Source organism: Pavona decussata, unplaced genomic scaffold (genome assembly GCF_977016875.1).
Source record: "Pavona decussata unplaced genomic scaffold, jaPavDecu1.1 SCAFFOLD_25, whole genome shotgun sequence".
In the NCBI taxonomy this organism is placed as follows: Eukaryota; Metazoa; Cnidaria; class Anthozoa; order Scleractinia; family Agariciidae; genus Pavona; species Pavona decussata.
In genome coordinates, this window is record NW_028145448.1 from 2,899,124 (window position 1) to 2,926,372 (window position 27,249).

The 27,249-nt window shown below is 38.9% G+C and overlaps 1 protein-coding gene across 2 annotated transcripts; it reads left to right on the forward strand.

Annotated features, from left to right (window-relative positions):
* Nucleotides 1-2,383: 2,383 nt before the first annotated feature.
* LOC146485811 (endothelin-converting enzyme homolog) lies at nt 2,384-27,249 on the forward strand. Of its 2 annotated transcripts, none has more exons than XM_085103178.1 (18): nt 2,384-2,470; nt 12,070-12,896; nt 13,546-13,614; nt 16,060-16,176; nt 16,823-16,903; nt 17,699-17,832; nt 18,340-18,568; nt 19,886-19,984; nt 20,635-20,712; nt 21,231-21,334; nt 21,908-21,966; nt 22,359-22,413; nt 23,001-23,068; nt 23,555-23,694; nt 24,662-24,727; nt 25,122-25,217; nt 25,694-25,770; nt 26,093-27,249. In XM_085103178.1, exons 2-18 carry the CDS (start codon nt 12,117-12,119, stop codon nt 26,190-26,192), a joined length of 2,352 nt encoding a protein of 783 aa, XP_084959304.1. In that variant the 5' UTR covers nt 2,384-2,470; nt 12,070-12,116; the 3' UTR covers nt 26,193-27,249. The 2 variants fall into 2 exon arrangements, with proteins under 2 accessions (XP_084959304.1, XP_084959305.1); XM_085103179.1 differs by lacking the exon at nt 2,384-2,470 and adding an exon at nt 7,097-7,223.

A 27,249-nucleotide genomic window follows, 5' to 3' on the forward strand; every position in this document is an offset into this window, starting at 1 on the left:
CCCCCCCCCCTTAGATGCACCTTGTTATAACTGTTTTACAAAAATGGGCAGCAAATCTAATTTGGGTTGTTGCCTCACGAAAACAAGAATTTCTACCATGGCTGTATTTCACCTTTTGTGTTCTATAAGTAAAATTTAAGTGTACTTTCCAGAAATATAATGCTAAATGTTAATGTTAACAATATCTTCTGACTTCATGAAAGATCAGTTGCTTAAAATGTTCTTGCATGTTATCAAAGAACACCTGTTTTCTTCAGTTACAGATACAACCTCCCTCCCAGGGTCCTCTCGCTTGAGGAAGAGAAAGAACCCTGGGATCAAGGTTGGTTACAGATAATGACAGATCGGTAAAACTATCGATAAAATTCAATTAAAAATGGTCTGTTGTTTTTGAAGTGGTTCACTTTCCTTATTTGAAAGCTTCTTTTTAAAATACAAACTCAACCAACCAAACTATAACAAGGCAAACACTTCTGAGTGTGATATAATGCGAAGTTCATGACTGACTCTAACTTTTGGTCGGTTTAATGATCCACTAACTATGATTTAATCTGTGTCTTTTCCTCAAGCTCAGCCTAGTATCCAGGCTTTTCTTGCGGACTCTATTTTTAGCACGAACGACCCCCATTGGTTGATGTGCAACTCGTTTCCAGGCCCTTATCCATCCTTAGCGCTTGCCTGAGGACGAAAACATCTCAGAAGGGTCTTCAAAAGCAAGAGCGACAAAGGAAATGCACACGCACTATTCACCTCCTTATAAGAAAAGGGAATTTCCATGCTTTCTCAACCCCAGATCCCTTGGATTTTCCTCCTAATGTTCCGGGAAAAACTCTGCACAGACAATTTAAGTTTTAAAAAGTGGTGTCAGTGACTGGTAAACTGTTTCTTCTTCAATGCGTTCCAGCATTATCTTGGCGAGATTATAATCACTCGGTCCAAAGATGCCTCCATTCGGTTGAGGCCGTAACGCAATTAGTCTGAAATGTCAGCCGTCTCCTCTCCCTAACCCTGTCGGTTAGGGGGAGGAGACGGCTGACATTTCAGACTATAACGCAATATGTATTTGAGAATTTTTTATGATTTTTAGAATGGAACAAATGTGATGGTATATTTTTAAGCCTGGTGAATAAATAATGGACGTGTTTTTTCAGTCACTGCCACAAGCATACTCGAGAAGTAAAATCCAAGTTTTTCCAATAATTGGGAGAACTCGGATTTTCTTTTTTCCAGTATGCCTGTGTCACGAACTGAAAAATTAGAATGTTTTTATAAAAGAAAAAAGTGAGGTTTAAGAATTTGTGAGGAGGAAAGTGAATATTTAAGATTTTAAGGCGATTGAAGATTAAAGCTAATTGAAAATTTGAAGCTAATAAATAATTAACAGAAGAATACCAGACAGTCCTAGGTACTCGATACTAAAAGCGAAATCGAAACCGTCTGGCAATGTTAAGTTTTTTTACTTTGATATATATTTAAACTCCCTTCAAACCACACTTTCTTCCAAATTTCCGTAATGTCCCCTTTATTTGCGCGTTTTGTGGCTCATTTTTCGCTTTTTCAACCTCTTCAAGACATTCCGTGCCGGCATCAAATTTGTTATCGTATTCGGCTTTTCACGGCGAAAGTCTGAAATCCGCTGATCTGGTTCTGATATTGCAGCTGGATTGGGAACGAGGTTGCCCTTTGTCAAAGACGGAGACGAGAAGATTTCCGGAAGAAAAACCACTGTTTTCATTGTTATTTTGTACACACCAAAGCACAGGACGTCAAAACCGTGATGAATATTTTGGCTCGAACAACCGATCACGGAACACGACGAAACTTGTATCCAATTTGGTTTAAAATCGACACACGACCTTTGTAATTATATTAAAATTTCCATGTCCAAGCTGAAAAAAAAATTTTAACATGTAGTAAAAATTAGAATATTTTGTTTGTTTTCATGACTTTCACGTCTGCGCAAAACAGTAAAACTCGTCTTTTTGTTTGGTTTATTTACCAACAAATATTTCTTTGGCTTTTGCTAAAACTAGAGATATTTCTTCAATAGATACTCTGCCGCTGGCGTTTTCTTCCACAGAATTCGGCCAAGATGGACCATTAGATCGTTGCTTGTATATCATTTTTTGCGGAAGGCAAATTTAACACATCACTTCATACATTCGAAATCAACTTTTGTGTCCAACCGGCAGACCTTAATTCCGGTTTTCATCAATACAACCAAAAAACTGGGCAGTCTTTGTCATTGCAATGTTGACCGAATAATAGGGAAACAAATGGTTAATTTCCTACTTGCGCAGGCTTCGTGTATCTTTTATTCAAACACACACGAAAATGTTTATTAATGATCTTAATTGAGTTCCCTTTTCCAGCACATTTTTAATTGTCACAAATTATATCATTGCGGTCTTGGGAAGCGTTGGCTGCACAACTGAAATGGAGATTTCCAGCGCAGATTAAAACGTACCAGGTAAGAATTTGCGTGGGAACTATTTAAGGCCCTAATTGGAGTTTACCTCGCGCAAATGAAATGCGTGGGGCAATTTTTACCTACTTTCTGTGTTTGCTTTGATGAAATCCCTTTAGCGGCCTTGATTAGTTGTTAGGAAACCTTTAAAACCACAGCGCGTGAAATATTTTTAGAAGTGATACAACAGGCTAATGCGACATGAAGTGAATTTTTTATTCGGCCAAGAATGTTTTTGAAAATGGTCGTGCGCTCACCAAATTTTGAAAAAAAAAAAAAGTATCAAGGCAAGATTAATTTTCATGCTAGCTTTCGGTTTATTTACCTTCTTCTTGCTTATTGACGTATTCTTTCTTTCAATCTAATTGAACGAATTATTTGTTTCAGCATGCAGATTCATTTGCTGTAAAATTTGGTGCTTGTGGTTTAATTTTAGACCAGGAAACTTATAGGGAAATGCCTTTTAAAAATGCTTTTTTGCGCTTTCGCGGGTTACAAAGGACAATTCTAAATGCGCCTTGGAAAAAATTCAAAACAACTTTTCAGTAGCCTGTTTTCCGCCTTTTTACAATACTCATGCTTCGCGAAAATATCAATTCCGTAATGAGGGTAGCTCACAATTGCGTGCAACTTCAAGAAGATGTTCGCAGTGGACTATACTTTTGTTCGAATATATTTGTTAATGTATTTGAGGGTCTCTTTCAAATTTTTACATCAATTTTGCATTATTTTAATTAAGTAAATGTTCGATTTACTATTTTAATGCTTTTAAAGAGTGCAGCAATTGTTAGTTGAATGATCCGTGAATTCTCTTCAACAAAAAAACTTTTAATGGCACTTGAAATTTATCTAAAATATCTTAGAAGGCCGCACGATATTCTTTTCCATTTAAAATCAGGTTTGAATACCATGAAATGTGTGAAAATTTTTAAGCGGAAACGGGGAAAATGCTAATGAGAAAAAGCAGGCAAAGAAAATTGTCAACACAAGCTTTCATGTCAGCAGAAAGCCATCAAATTGTCAAATAAAGCTTTTAAGGATCATCAAATATAAAGTCTTTTTTTCGATTATCACTTTTACTGTCATCCTTTGCTTATTTCTACCTTCGTGATTTTATTCATAGCCAGTACGGACCCATTACTATTCTTGAAAATGAGCCTTTTTTTTTCTTTTTACCTTCCCATTGGGATTTTTATTTTAACCAATTAAGGACTTCTAATTTAGATCAGCCAAGCAAAGAAAATAATATTCCAAGTTTTAAACACTCATGATCAAAGATACATTTGTTCACGGTCAATACACAACTCGTGTTTGGTTGCAAAACATAATCTGTTAAAAGTTTCTTGAAAGCACATGCGCAACAGCCGGCCATTTTCCTAGAGCCAATCTGATTCACAGGATTGTTTGATGGTTTCGCCTCACAGCCTCATCGATTGAAGAAACGAAACACAAGCTAAATAAATAAAGTTCTACACAGGAACACAAATATAACAGATCATACAAATATAAGCCGATATGGTTAGGTGACTACTTTTAGCTAAAGCTCAGTTTATCCGGTTAAGTTTAATTTATGAGGGTACATGACATAACAATTACACTGCAAGAATTAGCATTAATTATTGTGCTCTAGTTACGTTGCTAGTAATACCGAAATTAATGACAAAAATAATGTTGTTACGGACTTTTAGTAATATTCTCTTTTATCGAAGTAGTCGGTTGTTTATTTTTCAAATGGCTGGCCATGTCTTCAAATGATTGTCTATTTTCAAGAATGGAAAGTTCATTTATGGAAACACTCGTTGCATTTTATAAATCGCATTCGTTAAATCGAGGCGGAACTTATCACAGCGGTTTTCAAGTGAGTGTCAAAAGAGATCCGCGTTTGCTTTGGCTTTGCTGTAATACGCTTTGTGATTGGGCACTTTCTCAACCAATGAGAAGTAGCCGGAATTAAAATCAATCGTGACTTGCCTGCAAGCATTTTCCCGCGCTTGACGCTGGTTACAAGTATTTGCTTCGCATTCTGATTGGTCCATTGCACTGTTTACATTTTTTTGTGATTTGCCAGAGTAATTTGGTTTTTGGTTTTTCGAATCTCATTTGAAAACCGCTCTGATACGAGCGTCCATGTACATGCATGCATGTTACTGCATGCGAGTATCGCTGCATGCATGTATCGTCCACGGTTGTTGCTTAGACATTACTCATGTTACTAAGCCACGCACGCGAACAACCGTTCCTCCAGTGGTTCTTATTCAAGGCATGGTTATGCGGAGTCACACGGCTGACCTTGTATCCACGCATACACTCATATCATGCAGCCACGCATTCAGGCAGCCCGGTATGCTCCCATGTAACCATACGTCCATGCATTCACGCATTCCGAGACTGCAACCTCCTTCCATGCAAACCACTTCAAAATGATATTGAAAACGTAACCATGCATTCGTGCATCCGTTCCGACAAAACCCCAGGGGGGGGGGGGTACTCCTCGGAAATCTTGGTGGGGGTGTGCCGCCCGGGTCTTCAAATCCCGACCCTATTTCAGACCTAAACATGCCATTTTCCACACCCGTTTTCAGACCTGACCTCTAAAATTCATACCCGTTTTCAGACCTGATAATTATGCATCAGTGCCGAACGGAAGTTGACGCAAGGAGTAAAAGTAAGCTGGAATGACATAGTTTATCGATTTCTTTTTCTCGCTATCAGTTAGTTGTTCCAGTTACGTACTGAGAAGAAAAATATGTTTGTAAGCTTTCGTAAATGTTCCCGGCCCCAAAAACCTGACCCGATTTCAGACCGTAATTGTCAAAATCTATACCCGTTTTCAGACCAAAACGGCTCAAAAACCATACCCTTTAGGGCGGCACATACCTATATACCTTATATAGGGGAGTACCCCCCCCCCCCGGGGACAAAACTAAAGGAATAGACGTACTGATTGGTAATCAAAGCAGGCTATCCCTGCAGCAACACTAACCTCACACACACACACCCACCTTGGGATGCAATTACGTCATAACAACTGACCAATCAGGTGTTTTTTCTTAAAAGAAGCCACGCAGTATGACCACGCGCTAAAATTAGATTGAAAAAAATTATCCTTGGAAGAGACCTGCGTGATGGGGGATGTGTTCTTTTACCTCATCAAGGGGGAAGAAAGGACAAATCGAGCAAAACACTTCCTTAGACCCCAGCGGTCAAACTCGGTTACACTTCCTTACTGATTCGCCATAATAGAGTTAAAAGTCGTAAAAGAACTCTTGACTAGACTTTTTGAGTTTCATCTAGACGTACTCCTCTAGTCTACTGTCCTAAGTTTGAATTATTCCCCGGGTATTGTTCCCCCACCTGATTTTTCCTTCTCGTAGACATCGAGGTTCAACGTCCTTCCCGAGCGGGAGAAACAACAGCCGATAAAAGGTATTTTCTCTCGCAGGGCCGATGATCCAACCTTCTCAAACTCATTAACAATTAATGAAGAGAAGGAGAAGTGAAGGAGGCTTGCAAAAATGAGCTCAATTATCATAAAATCTGGTGAACTTTTGCTTTGAATTTTTTCAAGAATTTTTAATGGTTTGAGAAGCTATATCAAACACTTGAAAGGGTGTTTCACCCGATTTCCAAACACCTCGAAGATGGTTAAAAAATAAAAAAAAAAAGCTCGGCTGCGCGTCGTCAGTTTTTACAATCCAGTTCTTGCTGGTTGGAAATTAGCTGAAATTGGATGAAACACTCTTTATCAAACAAAATTACGTCTGTGAGAGAAATGTGATGGTATATTTCCAGCCTGGTGAATGAATGAGAATGATGATTATTTTAGAAAGTGACGCAGGCATACTCGGAAAAAAGAAATCCGAGTGCTCCTATCAAGAGTCGAACCTCGAACCTAAGACCTTCCGATTACTAGTTCGGATGCTCTACGATTGAGCTACAGGAGACTCGTGGGAGCTAAGGCCATTAAACTTTCTCTCACAAAATTACGTCTGTCAAGTAAATGAAACATGCTTTATGCATCTCAGCTTTTTAAATTCATCCTACAACATGCCGGTCACAATCCCGGGGGGGGGGGGGGGTACTCCCGTATATGGGCTATATAGGCATGTGCGGCGCCAAAGGGTATGGTTTTTCGGCTGTTTTGGTCATAAATAGGGAATCGCTTTTAGCCATTTTGCCGCCATTTTGGTAATAAATAGGGTATAGATTTTTGCACTCTAGTCCTGGGTTCGATTTTTCTTTAGAAGAAGCTACTTCAGGTCATAAATAGGGTGGGGAAAATCGCAGATTTTGGTCATAAATAGGGTAAGGGTTTTGAGAAGCGGGCCACACACCCTTACCCAATTTTTTTTGGGGTACCCCCCCCCCCCCCCCCCCGGGGTCACAATTTACACTTTGAGCCTCTCGAATAAATTGATTGGACTTATTACTTACGCCCGTTTTTCGTAATTATGTAAATAAATGGTGCAGATATGTATGACTGTTGACAGACAATTGACGAAAATCAGACGTTGCTTTCCTAGCATTAAATAAATAAGAGTGGTTAATTCACTGTACTCCCCCCTTGGGTGTTGAGAGACGAAAAAACACTACAAACAGTTTTCCCTCTCATAAACTGTAAGTCTTCACGCAGACCAGGAGCTTTCGAAGAGCTAAACAGATAGCTAAACGCGGGTATCTTTTGTCAGATGCTCGATATTTATCTGGTTTAAGACGGTAAATCTCCAGAGTTAAGGTGAAGAAGGAGAAGAAAGAGGTAGGATTATCCGGGTGGTCTGGCTAATACCATGTAACATAAGATTTTGATAACACTGTTGTGCCGCAGTTGGTTTGTCTTCCCCGGCCACGCACTATGAACGAGATCGCTTCATCAACATTTGAATTTTTCACAGATTATTTGATCCCTTTTGGTCTTTTGTAGAAGAATATTTCCTCAGTTTTTATGCATTGGCTAATAAAAGAATCAATAATGTATTTAACTACGTACGCGATTGCTAATACCTTGTATAATGCCTCCGGTTGCATCAGTTTTAATATATTTGTCAGTCGGATTTTCGTGCGGTACTTTGATTTAAAAAGACAAATTACTCTTCTGTATGCCTATACTGTAATCGAGATTTTTAAAAGCAAAACGACGCTCTTTAATCTTTTTTAAGACTTGTAGAGGATTATTTCGTATATCCAGTGAATAAAGTTCCGCATTGCATTTCCCGTAAAGTACTGTTGAACTCCCAAGAGACTTGTTTAATTTCAGGGGGATGGGGTGGGGGTAGAGGGCGATATTCCGAATCATCAGTGAATCAAGAAATTTTAGAAAAACGCAAACTAACTTTTCCAAGATACCAACAATAGTTGGTTTTGTATTTGAAAGCCTTTTAGAATTACTGTTGCTCAATTGTCTCTGAAAAATGAGTGATTACCCCCAATCGTCTGGTTTGATTCCAATATAAAAAAAAACCTTGGTAAAATTGGTTCTGCTTTCCCACAGTCATTAACGGTGCGAAAATACCTCTGTATTGCTTAAGACCACTGAAAACGGCTCACAAACCATATCCTTGGACATAACTTTGAAGCGTCGCTGCTGATGTACGGAATGCCCATCAAAGATCAACCAAGTTTTAATGCATATGTCGAAATGGAGACTATTTTGATGGCTTTCTGAACTCCAAAGAAATATTCTCACAAATCTCAAATCCTGAGGATTTCGTCAGCTCTAAAAAAAACTGGTTATCTTTGTTCGCAACTCGAATTTTTATTTTTTACGTTTTGATGAAGCATGCCGCTTTCCAGATTCGAATTCACCAAGACCGCTGGATAAAAAGACAAAAGACGCATTTATACAGGGTTGGCCTCAATGTGAAGTAAAATAGTCGCAAATACCAGTGAGAAGATGAACTTTTCACAACTCTGTGTATTGTTTTATTTTAGGACTCAACACTTTCCTGCTAACATTTGTGATTATCATTCAATGTATTTTTCCCTCCTTTTCATTGGCCGAGAGCAAATCACGTGACCTGGAAATAACTGCCTACAAATAATGGTCTGCTCATGCGCAATACTGTCCAACGGTGTTTTGCTGCAAATAATATTCACGCTCTTGCAGGAAAATGGCAGATCGCTTCCCTGAGCTGTCAGAGAGTGATTTCCCAAAAATAATTACGAAAAACAAACTCGGTGATCAAATGATAAAACAATTATTGAGCTCGGCTGTCGCAAAATATCGTGATTTGTCAGTGTCTCGCGGATCAATTATTCTCTGCTCGACACTGACAAATCACAATATTTTGCTCAACCTCATCCAATAATTGTTAAATATTTTTGCATCAGTTTGAGGCTAACCTTGTATAAATGCGTCTTTCGTCCTTTTGTCCAGCGGTCTTGGCGAATTTGAAACTGGACTATTGCTTTTCTGATATTTTGAAAACTGTAAAGAACCTAGATGTTCACGAGAGACACCTGATTATGATTGTCTGTAGCTTGCTGCAGATTAACCCTTCTACAAGCGCAGCTCGGAGAAAGGTCATTCTCGAAGGAAGAAAGGGTGAAAACATGTATGCGAGCAAACGTGAATCAACAAAGTTTTAATCATGTGGTAATATTGCACACCCAAAACTGAGGAAAGAACCGATAAAATTCGACTTGTCGATGTGGCGAATAAGTTTTCCCAAGGAAATTAAACGAAAACTGTGTGAGCAACTTTGGTAAATTTACTGAGAGGATCCGTGTTAAATTGCTGCCACTTTCATTGTGTTTGACGTTTTCTAGTAGTTCAATTTTGTTTCAATAACCTGATAAAAAGTAAGATAATGCAACGCGTATTTAGATGCATTTTCAGCCATTCAGAACGCATTCTGTTGAAACTTATTCTGGGATAGCATGCTGTGACAATTTAAAATAAAAGCTATTAATTCGACTGAAAGCCATTTACCAGTTCCTTGACGTTCCGAGGTGCTTTATTAATTCAGTAAACTTCTGAGTGTATGGATGAAACCCCAAACTATGACAAGCCATTTATCAGTTCACTTCCTGTGGTGCTGTTAGTTAGGCTGTGTGAGGTCCTTTATATACTTCTGAGTCCGTGGATGAAACCGCAAACTGTGACAATTCAAAACAAACTATATTATTTCGACTGAAAACCATTTACCAGTTCCTTCGTGTGGTGCTGTTTATTATGCTATAGGAGGTTCTTCATAAATGTCTGCGCCAGCAATGAAATCTTTTACTTTCAGTGACAATTTAAAAAAAAATAACAGCTATTAATTCGAGTGACGGTTACTGAGCATAACCTTGCTTAGTGCTTTTTGTTATTCTTAGGCTGTGGATGAACTTTCCTATGGTTCTGTAAACTCTGTGGTAAATCAAGCTAGTAAGTGGCACTTGTAGAACTCTCCTGTGGCGCTTTTTATCACGCCAGACAAGGTGGTCCTAACTTGTATGTAGTGGGACTTTTAAAATAAAAGCTATTATTACCTCTAGATCTCTCCCTCTGTGATTTCCTAATTGTCCTAATTGACAAGTAAAGGACTTCACCTTAACTCCGTAATTCTGTGTATTTAGTTAGTTTATTTGTTTATTTGTATATTGATTCGTGTAATTTATTCGTTCCTTTTTAGTTAATTTTTGTCTTCGAAGTTTATTTTAACACAGCATCCAGCGAGAACACCTAAGCAAATTGCTTTTAAAAAAATGTCTTTTGTTTCCAGATTGTTTTGTTGAGAGACTTATTTGTATAAGCTATTTAATGCAGTTTGATCTGTTTCGATGCTTTAGCTGAAAATTTAAGTTGCAGAAAGTTTATCCTTTTCAGAGAGTGGAATCTTAATCCTCGAATTTACAAGCTCTTGTTGGCTTTTCGAAAATGCTAGCTAGCCTTTTTTCGCCCTTGGAAGGCATATTTGCCTCTCCTAAAACAAAAGGATTCATTAGTTTACCAATTTTAAGATATTTTAAGGACATTTTGCCAGAGAAAAGTTTTTTTTCAAAAATTACATCCGAACAGTGGTTAAGACCTTAATTCCAAACAGATGCTCAGCTTAAATGATCCGTTGGGCGTTGACCCTGATTTAAGGACGGTGCCTGAAGTATTTTTGCGCGATTTATGACTATGCGGGAAAAACAGATCTTAGCAAGGTCTACTGGAATCCAAAAAGAAAATTGAGGTAACTACGCATTTCCTTTAGAGATAATTAAACAACAATTATTCTAAAAAGCCGTAGAATACAAAGCAATGTATGCCGTTTCTTTTTTCCAAATTGAAGCTTTATTATCTCTGAGAAATGCATGGTTACCCCCCAGTTTTCATTTTGGATACCAAGAGCACTTGCTGAGTTCTACGTTCTCTGCATAGTTTTAAACCGCGCAAAATATCCCTGTATTAGTAGGCACCACCCATAGGAAATCCAGATACGCAGAACGTATGTGCAGTAGTAAAAGTAGGCACCGTCCTTAAATACCTGGCTCGGTACCTCTAAGTTAAGAAAAGAAATAAGAAAAGGTACATGAAATACCCCTTGGTCGAACTGAAATAGCGTACATTGTGTAAAGGGATTGCAGTGTATGATTGTTTCCAGTGGATCGATTTTCCTTACTAGCTGGTTGTTTGTTTGTCTTGAAATGTTTCACCTCAAATCCGGAGAGATAATGGGGGAGGGGGTAGGGTGCTCAAGAAAGTTTCATACAAGAGGCTCCGCCCTGGGATCCAAACCCTTGCCCTTTCATGTACCATTTTTGACAGAAAAGGTAACCATTTCATGTGCCTTCCATAGAAAATGGCCCCTCTTTCACATACTTACAGTAGAAATACGTCACTTCTTTTCGGTAGGTTTGTTCGCGACCGATTTTTGATAGATCCTTCTAAATACCTTAATTATAGCCCCGGTAGTTTTCCCAACCATTTTATATAAAGGTACCCCTTTTCAGCTGAGCCTGCCCGTATAGTTTATTATAGGAAGAGCTCCTCTTCCCCTCCTCCGCCCTTAAATATTCTAATGGTATGTGTGGTAAATGACTTCCTCTCTCGTCTTGCATGATCGTTTTTAATAACTTGTTTCTCAGGCAATATGTTGACCTTTTGTAGGCGTATCTTGTGTTCTGGGGCGACCTTATCTTAGAGCTTTTAAGGAGTTAGTTGGCAGATGTGCGGATATATGACGTCCCGGAATTGTTACAATATATCTTTATATGTATATATAGTTACACCTACTGGACATTAAGTCACGAAAAAATATTGCAGAACTGCAAAATCGAGTTCATTTTGCTGCTTGTTTATCATCAAGTCCTTAATTTTGAAATCAGTTTTCAACAATGTCAGTATGCTAAGCTGCGATCCTTGTCTAATTTAATCAGCTTAACCTCAATAATTATTTTATCTCAAGCTATATATTGTGCAGCGTTGCTGTTTTCAAAGGTAATGTCATTACTGAATCAATATTAGCAAAGCAGACTACTTTTAAAACTTTGCATTAAGACGCACACTTTACCCGGAGCGTTAATAACTTCTGCTCTTATCGCATTTATCACGTTGTGTGAAATAATTTTATCTTGTTGTTCGTTTGTTTGTTTGTCATTCAAGCTGGAATCTAATAAGAAAACTGTTTGTTTAGCTGATTACAGCAGTCCTCAGAAGAATTCACCGCGAGAACCCGGCCAGATGGGATCGCACAAGAACCGAAATTTTGGCGGCATAGAGCTGTGCTCCGCGCCTAGTACACAAAGTCTTGGAGTACACTCAACTCAGGGAAAAATCACCTTTCGCAAAGGTAGGAAGCGAGTGGAAATTTGTCTTCTGAGTCTGTGTGGAATACTTCTCTTGATCTGTATCGTGTTAGCTGTTATGTTTGCAATGGAGCTCTCAAAACGTAATGAAGATGAGGCAAAACCATCAGGGACTGCAAATGGCCAACCAACCTCAGCGCCAAGCCCTATCACTCCAGTGCCGGAGCCAAGAGTGTGTAACACTGCAGAGTGTCTCGATATAGCAGCGCGATTCACGAGGAATATGAACGAGTCTGTGGATCCATGCGAGGACTTCTTCCACTTTGCTTGCGACGGCTGGATACGAGACAACCCAATCCCGCCATCGGAAAACGAATACATCACCTTCATGAAGAAGATTCAGGCCAACAACGAGAAGCTCCGAAACATGCTCGAGGACGCCACCGGAGAATACGACGACCCCGTTATGAAGGCCAAGAGGTACTATCGCTCGTGCATGAACGAGGATGAAGTGGAGAAGACGACGCAGCACCAGATGATGGAGCTCATTGTGAGTCTTGGTTCATGGGCCCTAGACAATGCAACGTGGAATGGGTCGACATGGAACTGGAGGCAAGCCCTCGTGACAATTCAGAAGACATTTTTGCAATCTTCTCCTCTGTTTTCCGTCGATGTGTCTTCTGACCCACGAAATTCTGAAAAACACATTGTAAAGGTAAGCTCACTAGAATGAGTGTTAACTGTTTTATTTTGTTGATTTGAAGAAAAATGAACCTTTTAAGCCGGGCCGGACAGCCCAGAGATTACATCTTATAGGGTTCTATTAATCCTTTCGTAACAAAACTTAAACAATAAACCACTAAAATTTCAATTAAATTCGTCCATGAAATACTCATTGTTGACTCTTCTTTTACGCACAGATTATCAAACAGTAGACCAAGCCCGCAACTAAACAAACTATTTGTTGACAAAAGACTGACATTGGACGTCAACCAAGAACAAACATTTTTATGCATGTGCTAATGCAATGAAAGAAGTTCCATACAAACTCTTCCGCCAGACCGGCTTTTGGTACTGTAACCAAGCCCCAAGATTTGTCCGCGATAGCCCCAAAGCACAAGACTAGTGCCCTTGTCTACAAACAACTGATCGTTCTATGAGTTATGCTAAATCTCTATACGGTCTCTAGAAGAAAAGATTCTCGCAGTTATCTAGGCAAAAACCTGAAAAAATCCGCCGCTTGAACGGGATTTGAACCCATGACCGCTGCGACACTGTTGCAGTGCCCTGCCAACTGAGCTATCAAGCCAACTGGGAGCTAGTCATGTATGCGCACTATATATTTTTGCTTTTCGTTCTTTCAGCTTAATCTCCCTGAGTTAAGCCTCATTCAGGAGGAGTATTTGGCGCAGAACAACAGCAAAGTTGACAAGGTAAACACCCACGTGATTTCATTTTTTGTTTGCGCCTGTTACAATCTTTTGTAATTCGAATAAACTATGGTGGAATTGTTCAAGTTTTCATCTCTAAATAATTAAATAAGCTCGAGCACTTTTTTCCAACAGATATACAGATATTTACTTTGTTATAGACTTGGCCGAAATCATTTAGATTCAAAACTGAAAAACAAAAAACCTTACAAACCAAAAGATCCGCATTTAGGAACAAAAATGTTTCGGCGAATCTTACAAAGTACATAGCCATGTTTTTGCAGCATACCAAAGTTGCATAGCGCAATAAATTCCATTGTCTCCCCTACTTTTGTACAGTTTAACTTGTTTCTATTATCTGGAAACATGTCAGCGCGTCTAAAAGCTACATTTTCTTACGATGACGTCGGAAAAACTCCATTGTCACATTCTACAAAATAACATGCATCTAAACAGACTAGGGCAACACATTTAGCTCTCAAATGTCCATCTTATTATCATATTGTCATACATGTCCGTCAAGCGTCATTTGCGTCAATTTTTTTTTCCATTTACGTAAATTGGGTCAGATGAATCGGGGAGCAAATTGCCGGGGTCAGACGAATCGGGGAGCAGTCATTATAACACAAAGCACAAAAAATTGTTTCACTTTTTTAAACGAAACTAGTTGTGTCCACTGAAAACTGAACAGTTAAACTGTGAAGAATAAATGGGTCTTAAAATCAAGTGGTTCATGAGAGTCACGAAGAATGTTTTGTTAAAGAAATTATCTTAAAAACAACGCGAAGTGCAGTTGTACATGAGAGCAGAAAAAAGACGCGAGGTTGAGTGTTTGTCAAACAACACTTGAGGGGCGAGTTTTTTGTGACAACTTGTTGCATGGTCTTGTTAAACAGCTCCTAGATTTTGAACAATCGCGCGCGCTTCTTGGTCGTTCCCCTCTTACTTGTAGCGAAGTCGCCCGCGAAAATGGATTTTTTCCAACGGAGACATTACTCTTGGTTAATAAATTTAATAAGCTAATTTTCTCCAACTCATGAAAATTGTTAGTTCCATGTCCTCCCAAACGTGTAACAAGTGCAGACAAGACGTTTTCTTCTTCCCTTAAGTATAAAAGAGCCCATGAAAGATTTACCGAGTTTTCAATTAAAGATTAATGGCAACTGCACGGCTATCAACCAATCAGAGCGCGCTTACTAAGGGTTATTTTATAATAGTGTATATATTAACAGCGCTTGTCAGTGGAAAGTAAGCTGTGATCAAGCCTATTTCTAGTCTTTCTCTTATTTATTGATTTACTCTTAAGTGGGTCGCTTGCTTTCCCCCTGTAATGTTTTCTCAAGCGAAACAAAGGATCCTAATTAACAGGTTACATACATTTTAACAATTATCTTGTGAAATCGTGCGGAGTATCGCCTGATACTTAGCCGACGAGGCCGTAGGCCGAGTTAGCTAAAATCAGGGGATATTTCTCAAGATTGAGTAGGATAATTGTTTTATTACTCGGCACATTGATAACAAAGCACGGTTTCATTGGAGAAAAGCTGGAGACGATCTTTATTTTGTCATTTCTCTCCCCGACACACGAAATAACGTATATCGCAGGGAATCTGTTGACTGCACCATGACCATATTTGGCAGTGTTACAAAGTGTTGAATAATAAAGCTTTGCATACCCGAACTTAACATTTGCTGTTTCTTTTGTAACTTTGGTCTCAGAGCAGTCGTTTGCTTCCGCAGTTCAGTAAAACTTCCTTGGGGGGAGGTAAATTGCCGGAAACGCGAACTCGCTATGACGCAAAGAACTTCCTCGGCTCGACCCACACAGAAATTGACTTTTTGTTCGGGGACCGCACACGTTTAAACGACGGAACAATTTTGCAGCTTAGTCAGTTAATTTTTAATTAAATATTTTGAAAATCTTTTCTTCGTCTAGGTCTAACAACGTACATCACTAAGATTAGACCTGTGTTAGAATATGCCTCGCCTGTCTGGGGAGGACTGCCCATTTACCTCGAAGAAGATCTACAGAGAGTGCAGAATATATGTCTAAATGTCATAGGACTCCCTAGGGATACTGTTGAGTCAATTGTAACTAGGCGTCAGAAATTGACGAGGAAAGAATTTAAACGTATTCTAGAATCTGAAGAGCATCCTTGCAAACGTTTTTTTAGACAAGGCTATGGATTATGGCCAAAACTTAAGATCTTGTAAGACGAACCCAGCGCACCTTAGAATACCTGTATCATGCACCACCAGGCACAAACAATCGTTTATTCCTAGAGTTGCTAAACTTAACTTAACTTAACTTAACTTAACTTAACTTAATTAACTTGACAAATTTTGACTGTATATATACTTGTCGTGTTTTGAATTTCTTTTTTACTGTAATATTACCGTAATTCTTATCGCCAAAGGTAATAAATAAAGGTATTGTTAATTTTTTAGAAGAAAAAAGCGTACCTGGAATACATGACTACTGTTGGAATGCTTCTTGGCGGGCGGAACGCTACCACCCAAACACACATGCGCGGAATTCTCAAGTTTGAAGAGAAGCTTGCTCGGGTAACGTGACCTTATTTAAATCAAGCAATCTAAAAGCTTAAAAGTGTTACGGAGTTAGCGAGGAAGACACCGATGACCGGCGTCACTTACATTTTTCTCAAATGAGACCCCGGCCATCTTACTCTAATCTAGAATAATCAGTTCGATTTAATAAAACATCTACACAGTTTGCAGGTTTAAATATCAGCGTGAAAAAATTACAGTGAGTCGTAAATCGTGCCTCTCTATATTGCCTAAGTTTTTTTTTATTTCACATCGCTGTTTAGCAATGTTTTATTTTACATTGATGTTTAGATAAACTATCTATCTATCTACCAGATACATTAGTACTGTTATGTCTCTGTTGAAAAGTACGCTTTACGATTCATTTTCTGATAACGGTAAAAACCTCTTTTATGGGTTCAAATACAGTGATCATCTTTAAAAAACTATATCAAGGTTGACTTCACCCATTGAAAACTTCCGTGTGTCCGGATTTTGTTTCATCCACTGCGAACTGGTGAAACAAAACGCCAGCTCTCGCAGGCTACACCACTTTGTTCATATAACTACAGGTTTATTTCTTGCGAAAGGTCAGACTTCCATAACATAAAACAACAACAACGCTACCCTTTCTAACGTCGTATCTATATTCAATCTTTTGCAGAATATGCCTTCTCAAGCCTATATTTACGAGAACTTGCACAATACCATAACGATAGAAGAACTCCAGAAACGCGCTCCTTACGTAAGAGAAATATTTCTAGCTGTTTACAAGCTAACCTTTAACTGGCAATACCCTAAATTCCTTTGGCATTCGTTAGATAAACAGCACTCTTATTAAATCGATGTTTGTCGACAGCATTTCTGGATATCAGTAAAATGCCTTAATCATAACCTTTAGCTTAAAAATTGGAATATTCGCTGTCTGTGCGTTGTCTTGAAGAAACTGTACTCTTCATTACCTCTCGCTCCATGCAGGCTTATCAAAACCTAACTAGATGCTGTGGGAAAGGGCTGCATCTGATTACCATCCTGGTCAAGGAGAGTAGTTACTGTAATACTCTAAGCGGCCGCATGCTACAAAACAGGGTTAAAACAAGTCATCAGGCGCAGAAGTAGAAAGCAAAACATCATTACTGATGAATGGACATTCATCGCGCGTCGATAGCGTAATGGGGCGGGTCGCCCATTTTCCCGTGTAAGGGATTCATGTTACAAACGTTGTACAAATAAGACCAAAAATACCATAGCAAGAAAGCGAATCACGTTGACTGAATCATACTTTTAGTAGTTACTGTAAAAATTATACGTGCTTTAGGTCTCTCTGCAATTTGAGCTGCACATAGCTTTTATATAGAGCTTATTTTTAAGAGACTACCTTTCATCTCACCATCGGGATAAGAGTTAGAACTCTAGCCTAGTTCTTGCTTCTTGCTCATCGACTTTCATGCACTCGTTCTTGTGTGATTTTCAAGTTCCCACTGACTGATACATACATAACTGACCCCTAATTCTTTCTTTCATTTTCCTTCCCTCGTAGTTTCCGTGGTTGAGTCATTTGAACAGTCTGTTCGCAGAGTATAACATTACCCTGAACGCGTCCGAAACCATTATCGTGCCATCCTCCGAGTATCTCCGAAACATGTCCGAAATTGTCCTTGCCGCTGATAACACGTAAGTATTCCCAGATTTGCGCGGGCACAAATTATAGGGACGTAGAGTTTATTCAGAAAAAAAGGGACAACATTGAGTCAAAATCCTTGGCCGTTGTCGCTCACTATCATCCAGAAATGTAACTTCCCCTGATTTTGGGTACTATATGTAAGACAGACCTTTTGTTGTTTTCATATGACTTCGTGTTTGACAGAATTATTTGTGTTTTAGTAAGAATTTAGGGTAGGAGACACTTTGTGTACAGTTCATGCATCTCATAAGCGTGCATTTCTGGACATGTGACTATCATGAGAGATTTTTGGGACTTGGTATTATTAAGGTTTACGATAAGTGCAGAGTAATTTCTAAAATAACTGTGTGAAACGAGCTCAAAGATCTATTGAACATCAATGTCAAATTAACTGAATACCTAGCAACGAGTTTACTTCGGTTCAACATTGTTATTTTGCGGGCAAGCTTTTCATTTTTACCTCAAATCTTGACCTTGAATTTGATTGGCTGTTACAGCACCCTATCAGATTACTTCATCTGGACGGTGCTAAGGAGACTGGTACCCGTCTTGTCCAGGCCCTTCCGAGAGGCGGAGGCCAAATATAAAAGGGTGGCTTCTCACATCAAGGCGGAGCCGGCAAGATGGCTGACGTGCATCAAAACCACTAACTACCATCGTGGGCTGACATTTGCAACCGGAAGCTTGTACATCGAGAAGGCATTTGACAAGAAGATGATTCCACTGGTATGCTTCAGTCGTTTTAACTTTTCTCTCCCTACACTCAAAACATAAATAAGCCTGACTACGCAGATGCTTCCACTAAACGACGTCTGTTTAGACTTGTTTACTCAGGCTAATCACAAATTCTCTTTTGAGTGTTCAGATGAATCCGAAAGTGTGACCATTCAAATGAAAGCTACTAAGAAGTGCTTTCCTGTGGTGCTGTTTATTATGCGGCACAAGTTAAGGTGGTTCTAACTTTTAGTTTGTGGACGAAAATCCTAAAGTGTGACCATTCGAACGAAAGCTAGTGAGAAGTGCTTTCCTGTGGTGCTGTTTATTGTGCGCTACAAGTTGGTCCTACTTTTGAGCCTGTGGATGAAAATCCTAAAGTGTGACCATTCAAATGATAGCTACTGGTACTTAAGAATTGATTCATGCTTGGCGTGCGTATATCGAGTTGTGGATACGCCGAGAGCAACTCTAGCTTCTTGAGTGCTCTCCAAACTTCCCAAGTGCATCCATAACTCGATATAAGCACAGGTCAAAGCATGAACCAATTCTTTTATAACATAGTGACAGCAAAGTACCGAAAAGTAGTACGCGGAAAACAAGTTCTATTTGTGATTGATTACAAAATTGTCTCCACGCGCTGTTCCGAAAAACCAAGGTTCTTATCAGCTGTTTACAAACACGCCACAATGGTATGGTCTGAACGAGAACGTTTCATCTGAAATTGTCAACGAAAATTTGCTTCTTTGAATTAGTTTGTACAAACTAAAACTAAGCGACGGAAACCCAAGTTTGTCTGCAAGTTGCACACGTCATTTTATGAACGCACGGCCGTGCGTATGTTGAGAAATGTACCATGATGACGCCAATAGGAATTAGATAGGGAAGCACGCGCACTATGTTATAATGTATATTATACTCCATACGATGGGTCTTTTGAGTCTGTGGATGACACACCAGTGTGACTATTCATATGAAAACTGACTAAGCGATGCTGTTTTGTAGTGCCTCGTTTGGTGCGGCTTGTTTTTTGGTTACGTTTCTGTTTTCAAAGCAAAATATTTCACGTTGACAAAGTAACCGTGGCAGCTAGCACCAAGATATTAGTCCTCTTTCACCTTCCACCCTACAATCCACTCGTGAACTAATTTCTTGTTGACCCGTCGATTCTCTTAGCTATTCTTCCACCATTAATTTATCCATGCCTTCCCAAAATTTTTCTATAAAATTCCGAAACAATTTTGTTTCCAAGATAAACGTTTCCTTTTCTGCGACGATCTTCAATACTTTTCTTCAGTTGCCGTGATATATTCCTCTGTTCTCTCACAGGTGAAGGAAATGATGGACAAGATCAGAAAAGCATTCCGAGAAGAAGTGGCTACTTTGACGTGGATAGATAAGAAGACAAGACCTAAAGTATACGAAAAGGTAAACTTATTTCCGTTTATTCTTCTGGATCAATGACGCGTTTCCTTGAAAAACATAAATATTCACAACGAGGGGTACGAATCGAGGAAAAGGCATTAAAAAGACCCGTAGTCAAGAAGCTCAAAGTGGATCCCATTGCAGTTCACTCCTTGGCCTTGAAAATGACTTTCAATATCGACGGTGTTTATGTATTGTTTAAAACACTGACGTGCTGCGAGTTTTTTGAACAGTTTCAAAAATATTCCTGGGAAAGCGTGTGTCAATAGAGTTCATAACAATGATGCTTTTGTGAACGTTGGAAATTAGCATATGAGAAAAACATTAGACACCGCATACTAGTAAGGAGGAGGTTTTATCGGGTTCTTCAAACCACTGCACGTGATGTTTTATCGACCACTTGATAGGTCAATGGGCTTATGAATTATTAATGTATTTTTGAATGTCCCTTTGGCTCGCTTCACTGTTCAGTTCATGGCATCAGTATTCCTGTACAAAAACCCGATTGACGGTTTTCCTTCTCTGTTAATTTTAACTGTCTTATTCCATTTTCCATTTTTCTTTTCCCCTATATAAGGTTGAATGTAAGAGATAAAATGACTAAAATTGATTATTTGTGCAAATTTTTGAAAAAATGTGTATTTTCCATGAAGGAGGACGCAATAGTAGAGAAGATCGGCTACCCTGAAATGTGCGTGAACAAAACACTATTAGAAGAGTATTATCAAGGGGTATGTATAAAAATGTCTCTTTCTTTATGTTTGCTAGCTTAGCTGAATCTGTTCTCTTTGAAACAGCGCTTTCAGGTCGAACAATCATGACGAGCAACACGGAGCCGTTGCCAGCAAAACTAAATTGAAGCAAATCATCATTATATCAGAACAAACAGTGATTTATTTTTGTCCTCAAGAACGATTTGAGAGGCAGAAGTACTTTCCATCACGAAAAGATTAAAAATAATCTTACATTTGATGCAACATTTGACATTTAATCCTTGAAACTTGAACATTTCCAGAATAGCGCTTTTTTGTTGCGTTTGACAGGACGAATCTTTGATTTCTTTGCCAAGGAGACAAAGAATAAAACCATTTTTTTAGAAGAGTTCACTGCTAGTCAGCAACAAGGCTATAGATTGCAGGGCTACAAAGGCTGTAACGTTGTTGCCATTGTTCCAATACTGCACCAACATCGTTACTGTATTGATTTGTATTTATATAACCTCGCTGGCGTATGTTATATTTTATTTCAGCTTGAAGTGGATGAAAAAAGATTCCTTCTAAACGAAGTAAACGTGAGCAGGTGGTTCTCGTCCCATTCTCTCGCCAAACTCAGGAAGCCCTCAACAAGAGGACAGTAAGTACAATACGGTGAATGAGCAAGATACGCGAAAAATACAATTTCTTTTTCTCAGTTAGCAGTGACACATCTAGGGGAGGGTTCGACCCTCCTCCCTCTAATTAACACCCAAACCAAAGCCAGAAGAGAAACGAAGAGAAGCTTGTCTATTCGGTTTGAGAGCAGTTCACCCCCCCCCCCCCCCCTAGTTACCTTAAGGTCTGGATCGGCCAATGGTTATGTGTATCGTAAAAGACATGATTCAGGCTTGCTTTTCGCAACTGCTTTAGTTGCGTAGTAACTGCGAGGATCTTTCTTCTATTCGGTCTTTCATCCGCAGTTCAAATATATGTTTCATATATTTACATTTATTTAGACATGAATCAGTTCACGTGTCTACAAGCAATGACAGCACGAATCCTAGCTGTGATCAAATGGAATTTCCTTTTATCATTCTGTTACAAGTTTTAGCTCTCAAAACTCTAAATTCCTTTTTCTGTGCTGCTTTGGAAACTATCGTTCACGTTTTTTACAAACAAGCTCGTGCATTTAACTGTATATTTAACTATTTTTCTGTTCCTTTTATTACAGGTGGTTTAATGGTCCCCAGTCTGTGAATGCGTATTACCAGTGGGAGAAAAACGAAATAAGTAACTAAAGTGATAAGGTTTCAAATATTAGAAGATGTTTTTGTCGTAATTAGGGCTCGCTTGTTTAGCTCAGTTGTTATGGCTCTAATCTATCGACCAGAAAATTGAAAAGATTGATTCCAGGCGTAACAAAAGTGAGGGAGGTATTAAAATCAGGTAGTTTCTTTGTTATGACCGCATGCAATTGGATGAGCCTCTCAAGCATGTTAAGGCATGGTTCTTCTCTTTCTCTACTTAAGATACCTCGCGAAGTTAAAACTACATATCTTTGAAATCAATGGTTCAGATAAATACGTAGAAACGGCTGTTTCTTCTCTAATTTGGACATTCGTAAGTACTTAACCCTGGCGGAACACGTTTTATTGTTTGCTGATCGGCTCGTTTTGTTTCAGATGTCCTTGCAGGTATTCTTCAGCCGCCATTTTACCACGGCCGCTTAGCACCACGGTAAGGGGGCCAAACGTAAATTTTTAATGCTTCAAATGACTGACCGACGGACGGACGGATGGAGGGATGCATGGATGGATTAAGAGACTAATCGATCGATCGATTGATTGATTGATTGATTGATTGATTTACGGACGGACGGACGGGCGGACGGACTATGGATGGATGGATGGATGGATTGCTTGATTGATTGATTGATTGATTGATTGATTGATTGATTGATTGATTGATTGATTGATTGATTGATTGATTGAGTGATTGATTGATGGACGGACGGACGGACTATGGATGGATGGATGGATGGATGGATTGCTTGATTGATTGATTGATTGATTGATTGATTGATTGATTGATTGATTGATTGATAGATTGATTGATTGGTTGATTGATACCTTTAAAAGCAATCCTGCATCTAGTGTATGAAACAACGAATTACATGGTCAGTCAGATTTAAAACTTAATTTCTCATGACCTTCCGACCGATTTAAATCGTGCTTCGTCACTGTAACAGGGTGATGCCCCAAATATAGATAAATTTACATTTAATATCTGTGATGCTAACATACTTTTTGCACATATATCCACAGAGTCGTTAACTTCGGTGGAATTGGAATTGTTCTAGCTCATGAGCTGACTCACGGCTTCGACAGCGTAGGTAAGGAGTATAACAAAGTAATAAGGTTGTTGCCGTTGATGACATTTTTTTTTCAACATGTTAGTCTATTAGATGTCCCTTTCACTAGGGCAACATCGATTCCTGTCATATGACTTTTGACTCCGTGGGTGTAATGCTCAAATGAGACCTTGAAAGTAAAGCTCTTCAGTAGAACTTCTTGTTTAGCCTCCGTCACAGACGATGTTTCAACTCGTCGCGCAATCTTTCTTTTGGGGAGGAAAGATTGCGTGACGAACCAAGAGAGGCTACTTCATGTTGGGAGGGATCATTTTATTTTTGAGGGGGAAGGGGTTGGGTAGATACCAAAAAAACATTCCACAAAAGTCTTTACCCCGGAAAAAATATTCGTCCACAGCGTAACAAAGCAAAAATTCTTGCAAAAGTTTTAGCCTCGACAAAAAAATGCTCAGCTCCTCCTCGCCCTCCTTATTAAAATGTGGCAATGTTGTTATTATTTCACTATAGGTCGCCGATTCAACAAGTACGGGGAGATTAGTAAGCCATGGTGGAGCAATTTTACTCTGAACGGATTCAGAAACAGATCTCAGTGTCTCGTCGAACAGTATAACAAATACCCACTGGATATTGACGGCACGGAAATATTTGTACGTATGACATAACTATTACGGACCTTCGGATTTGGCTTCGAGTACGAGATTAATCCTGGTCAAAACGTTCGGGACATGCACTTGGACTGCTTTTACATCAAAACAAGACAATTATTTTTCAACCTCCACCCCTAAACAATGTTGAAGGCGATAAACTCAACAAGATTTTCGAGACTTGTTGGACTCCTAACTCTCAATATTGTTTAGGTGGGGGGTGGGGGAAATAAGTTTCTGACATTCTTTTTGAGACCTTCAACTGTCGGCAAATTTATAATTTCACCAAAAAAAACTTTGACAAAAATGTCAAATGTCCCGAAACCAATTGGCCAGGATTGTAGTTTGCGTGGTTCAGATAACCGCTTGTCGCACCAATCTTGTTTCCTGGGTCTCCTTATCTGCTGGTAAACAACGGGAAAGAGCGAGAGTTCTGGGGATGTGACTGACTTGAAAGTGGTACTCGTGCTCTGATCTGAAGGTCTCTAATAACACAAACGCGACGACCCAGACTACATCACAGCGTTTTTCATGACCAGTCAAATAATTTCAGGATTTTTTTGCCCAAACTCCCCAAAACCTTATTCCCGGGTTCTCTTTCAGTCTTTCGCTGAGTTTATCGTGGCCCTTGCCCGTCAGTCCAGCCCGATTGTTCGAACTTCTTACATAGAACAATTTTCGATTCTGTAATCCGCGTCTGTTTTATTTGTCCATGGTCACCCATATTGACCAACATTGGTCCATGGTCACCAATATTGGCTAACATTGGTACAAGGCCACCAATATTGCCCAGTATTGGTCCATAGTGACCAATATTTGCCAATATTAGTCAGTTTGGCTCCTGCTGAGGAATGTGCGTAGTTCGTCGAGAATGTTGTCACAACTTTTTCGAGCAAAGCAGACCAAAGATCTTGCTTGCGTGTAACAACTTCGCAAGTTGACCAAAGTGATTAATATTTTCATTCAACAGGTTAACGGTAGACTGACGTTAACCGAAAACATCGCTGACAACGGAGCTCTCAAAATTGCTTATAGGGTGAGTCCAGAAACAGTTCTCTTGCATTGATTTGTTTATTTGTGCTAGTCAAATTAAAATCTGTTGACGAAAATTTTAAAAGTAACTATTCAAGTAAAAACCTACATAACAGTTTGATAGCTTCCATTGTACGAGGTGGTTCTTACTTTTGGGTCAGTTGGAAATCTTACATACAGTAGTGGGGGGGGGGGGAGGTAGTACTTATTTCAGATGGCACATCATGACACGGCTGCGGTGCAACTCAATTCTCCTTAATCTCTAATTCATGTAACCTACATTACACACGTAATTGCCATATATGGGTCAACTGCCCATATACATAACACTACATGCCAGCGTTGCTGTTGACAGACTGTTTTCAGATTTTATTTTGTTTCTTATTGTCCTGTCACAGGCTTATGAAAACTGGGTGAGTGAACACGGAGTCGAGGCAATGGTCCCCGGATTGAAAAGATCCAGCGAGCAGATTTTCTTCCTAAGTTATGCACAGGTAAACATCACAGTTTGAAAACATTGATTTAGAAGCCAAGTTGCGTGCAAACTTATTTTACCGCCATTTTTGTTAAGGCTTTTCCAAAGTTGCGGGTCCATGTCAGCCTTATAAAAACTATCTTTCTCCAAGTCATTAATAATTAATACATATAGAGAAAACAAAGAAAATCACTACTGTAACCGTGGTTTGGATATGTGTTCTTAACTACCATAAAATTTTGCCAACTTTAGCCTTGAATTTCTCCAAGAATTGTTGATCATTTTGAGAAGCTTTATCAAACACTCGAAAGTGTGTTTCATCAGATATCCAAACACCTCGAAGTCCTTAAAAAAAATTTCGGCCGCGCCTCGTTTTTCGACCTACTTCTCAGTGTTTGGATATCTGATGAAACACACCTTCTTGTGTTTGATATGTTACATATGGAACAACTTATAATACCTTTTTAAATTATTACGTTTAATGTTCATTTTTAGATGTGGTGCAGTAAGTTTAGTCCTTCACAGACCTTCAGACGAGCTAAAGTTGACACTCATGCGCTACCTATTTACAGGTTTGCATACTTTAACATGTTGGTCTACTTTAACCATCAGCCATTTCTGAGACTGTTGGAAATATCTAGCGATAGAGCGCTTGTCGTATGCCCTTTACTATCTGAATTCCGCCTCGAAATTTAAGGAGAAGATTAAACAAATTCAAGGCAGTCTTTGAGTTTAACGAAAACATCCAAACAGTGAAAACAGTGCATCCAACTTGACAAAAAGGTTTAACTTAATCAGATAAGACGCGAGTGTTCTCAAGTGAGCCGGTATATCGTTCAATTCGTTCGTTTGGTTATTTACTAATTCATTTCATATTGTATTTTATTTCTTTAGAGTTAACGGCGTCTTGTCTAATATGGAAGAATTTGCAAAGGCCTATAATTGTCCAAAAGACAGTAAGTTGAATCCCCAGAAGCGCTGTAGGGTGTGGTGAGATTTGATCAAGATATCAAGACGTTGTTACATACTTAAACGCTCGGTTACGCACACCGCTATAATTAATTTTTCGACGTGTAAATCATATTAAGATATTGATAAATGTGAATCCTTTAATGCTGTAAATAGAGATTGTTCGAACGTACTGAATGTGATACAAGTCCAGACAAACTGGCAAAAAATTACAGCAAAAATGCCAAGAAACACATGTAATCACAGAAACAGTAAACTTTGACAGATAAATACCGCAAAAGTTGGACGGAGTGCGGGTTCGATTCTTATCTGTAACTCAATTGAATAGTATTACACACGACAAAAAGTCCGCGTTTTAATTAGACTCTAGTCTCTTGCTAACAAGCAGGACTTGACTTTACTGAATTACGCCTTAGTCGTGAAACATTTAAATTTCCTTATGGTATAGCCATCTCATATCTGTGAGTGACATATCCGTATTTGTTACTTAAGGGATACTCAAACGTTTTGAATTTAAAGTTGGTTAGACACTTTCACTCTCAAATTAAAACAAACCGAACTTGGATCAATTAGTAAAAGTTTGCTATTGCCACTGAAAGAGAAGCCATTCATCTCTTATTTCGTTTCGTTCTGTTTTGTGAGTGTAAGAAGTGGTCACCCTAAATCGAGGGTTTCCCCTCTTTTTCAAAAGCATCAATTCGGGAAGGCCTAATTAGTTTCCGTTTTAAATTATTTTTCGATTTCCCAATCTCTCTTTACATTGCTCTGCTGTTTTGGAACTTTTCAATTAATTGTAAACCCATGTAATCAATTAAATGCCGAGAACACAAAATTGACTTTGCGTCACTACACTGCAAGCAGACTTAATAATCACCGTTCACCATTTTACCCAGTGTTAATGCTTGTACAAGATGACAAAATCATTACCGCATTGCTAAATTTGTAAATAAAAATAGACTATTATCCAGTATCTTTTCCTGTTATTGTATATAAAAAATTGCAGTAGTATTGTTACTTGTGATGTTCTGTGAAATATTAATAAAGGAAATTCTGTATTATTAAATAGTTGAGGTACAAGAGCA

Bases quoted from the DNA above. Each gene is read 5' to 3' on its own strand.
- LOC146485811 (XM_085103178.1), top strand. From the start codon at position 12,117: ATGGGATCGCACAAGAACCGAAATTTTGGCGGCATAGAGCTGTGCTCC. The intron at 23,069-23,554 runs GTAAGGAGTATA...ATTTCACTATAG, and splicing joins TCACGGCTTCGACAGCGTAG to GTCGCCGATTCAACAAGTAC. The intron at 23,695-24,661 runs GTACGTATGACA...TTCATTCAACAG, and splicing joins TTGACGGCACGGAAATATTT to GTTAACGGTAGACTGACGTT.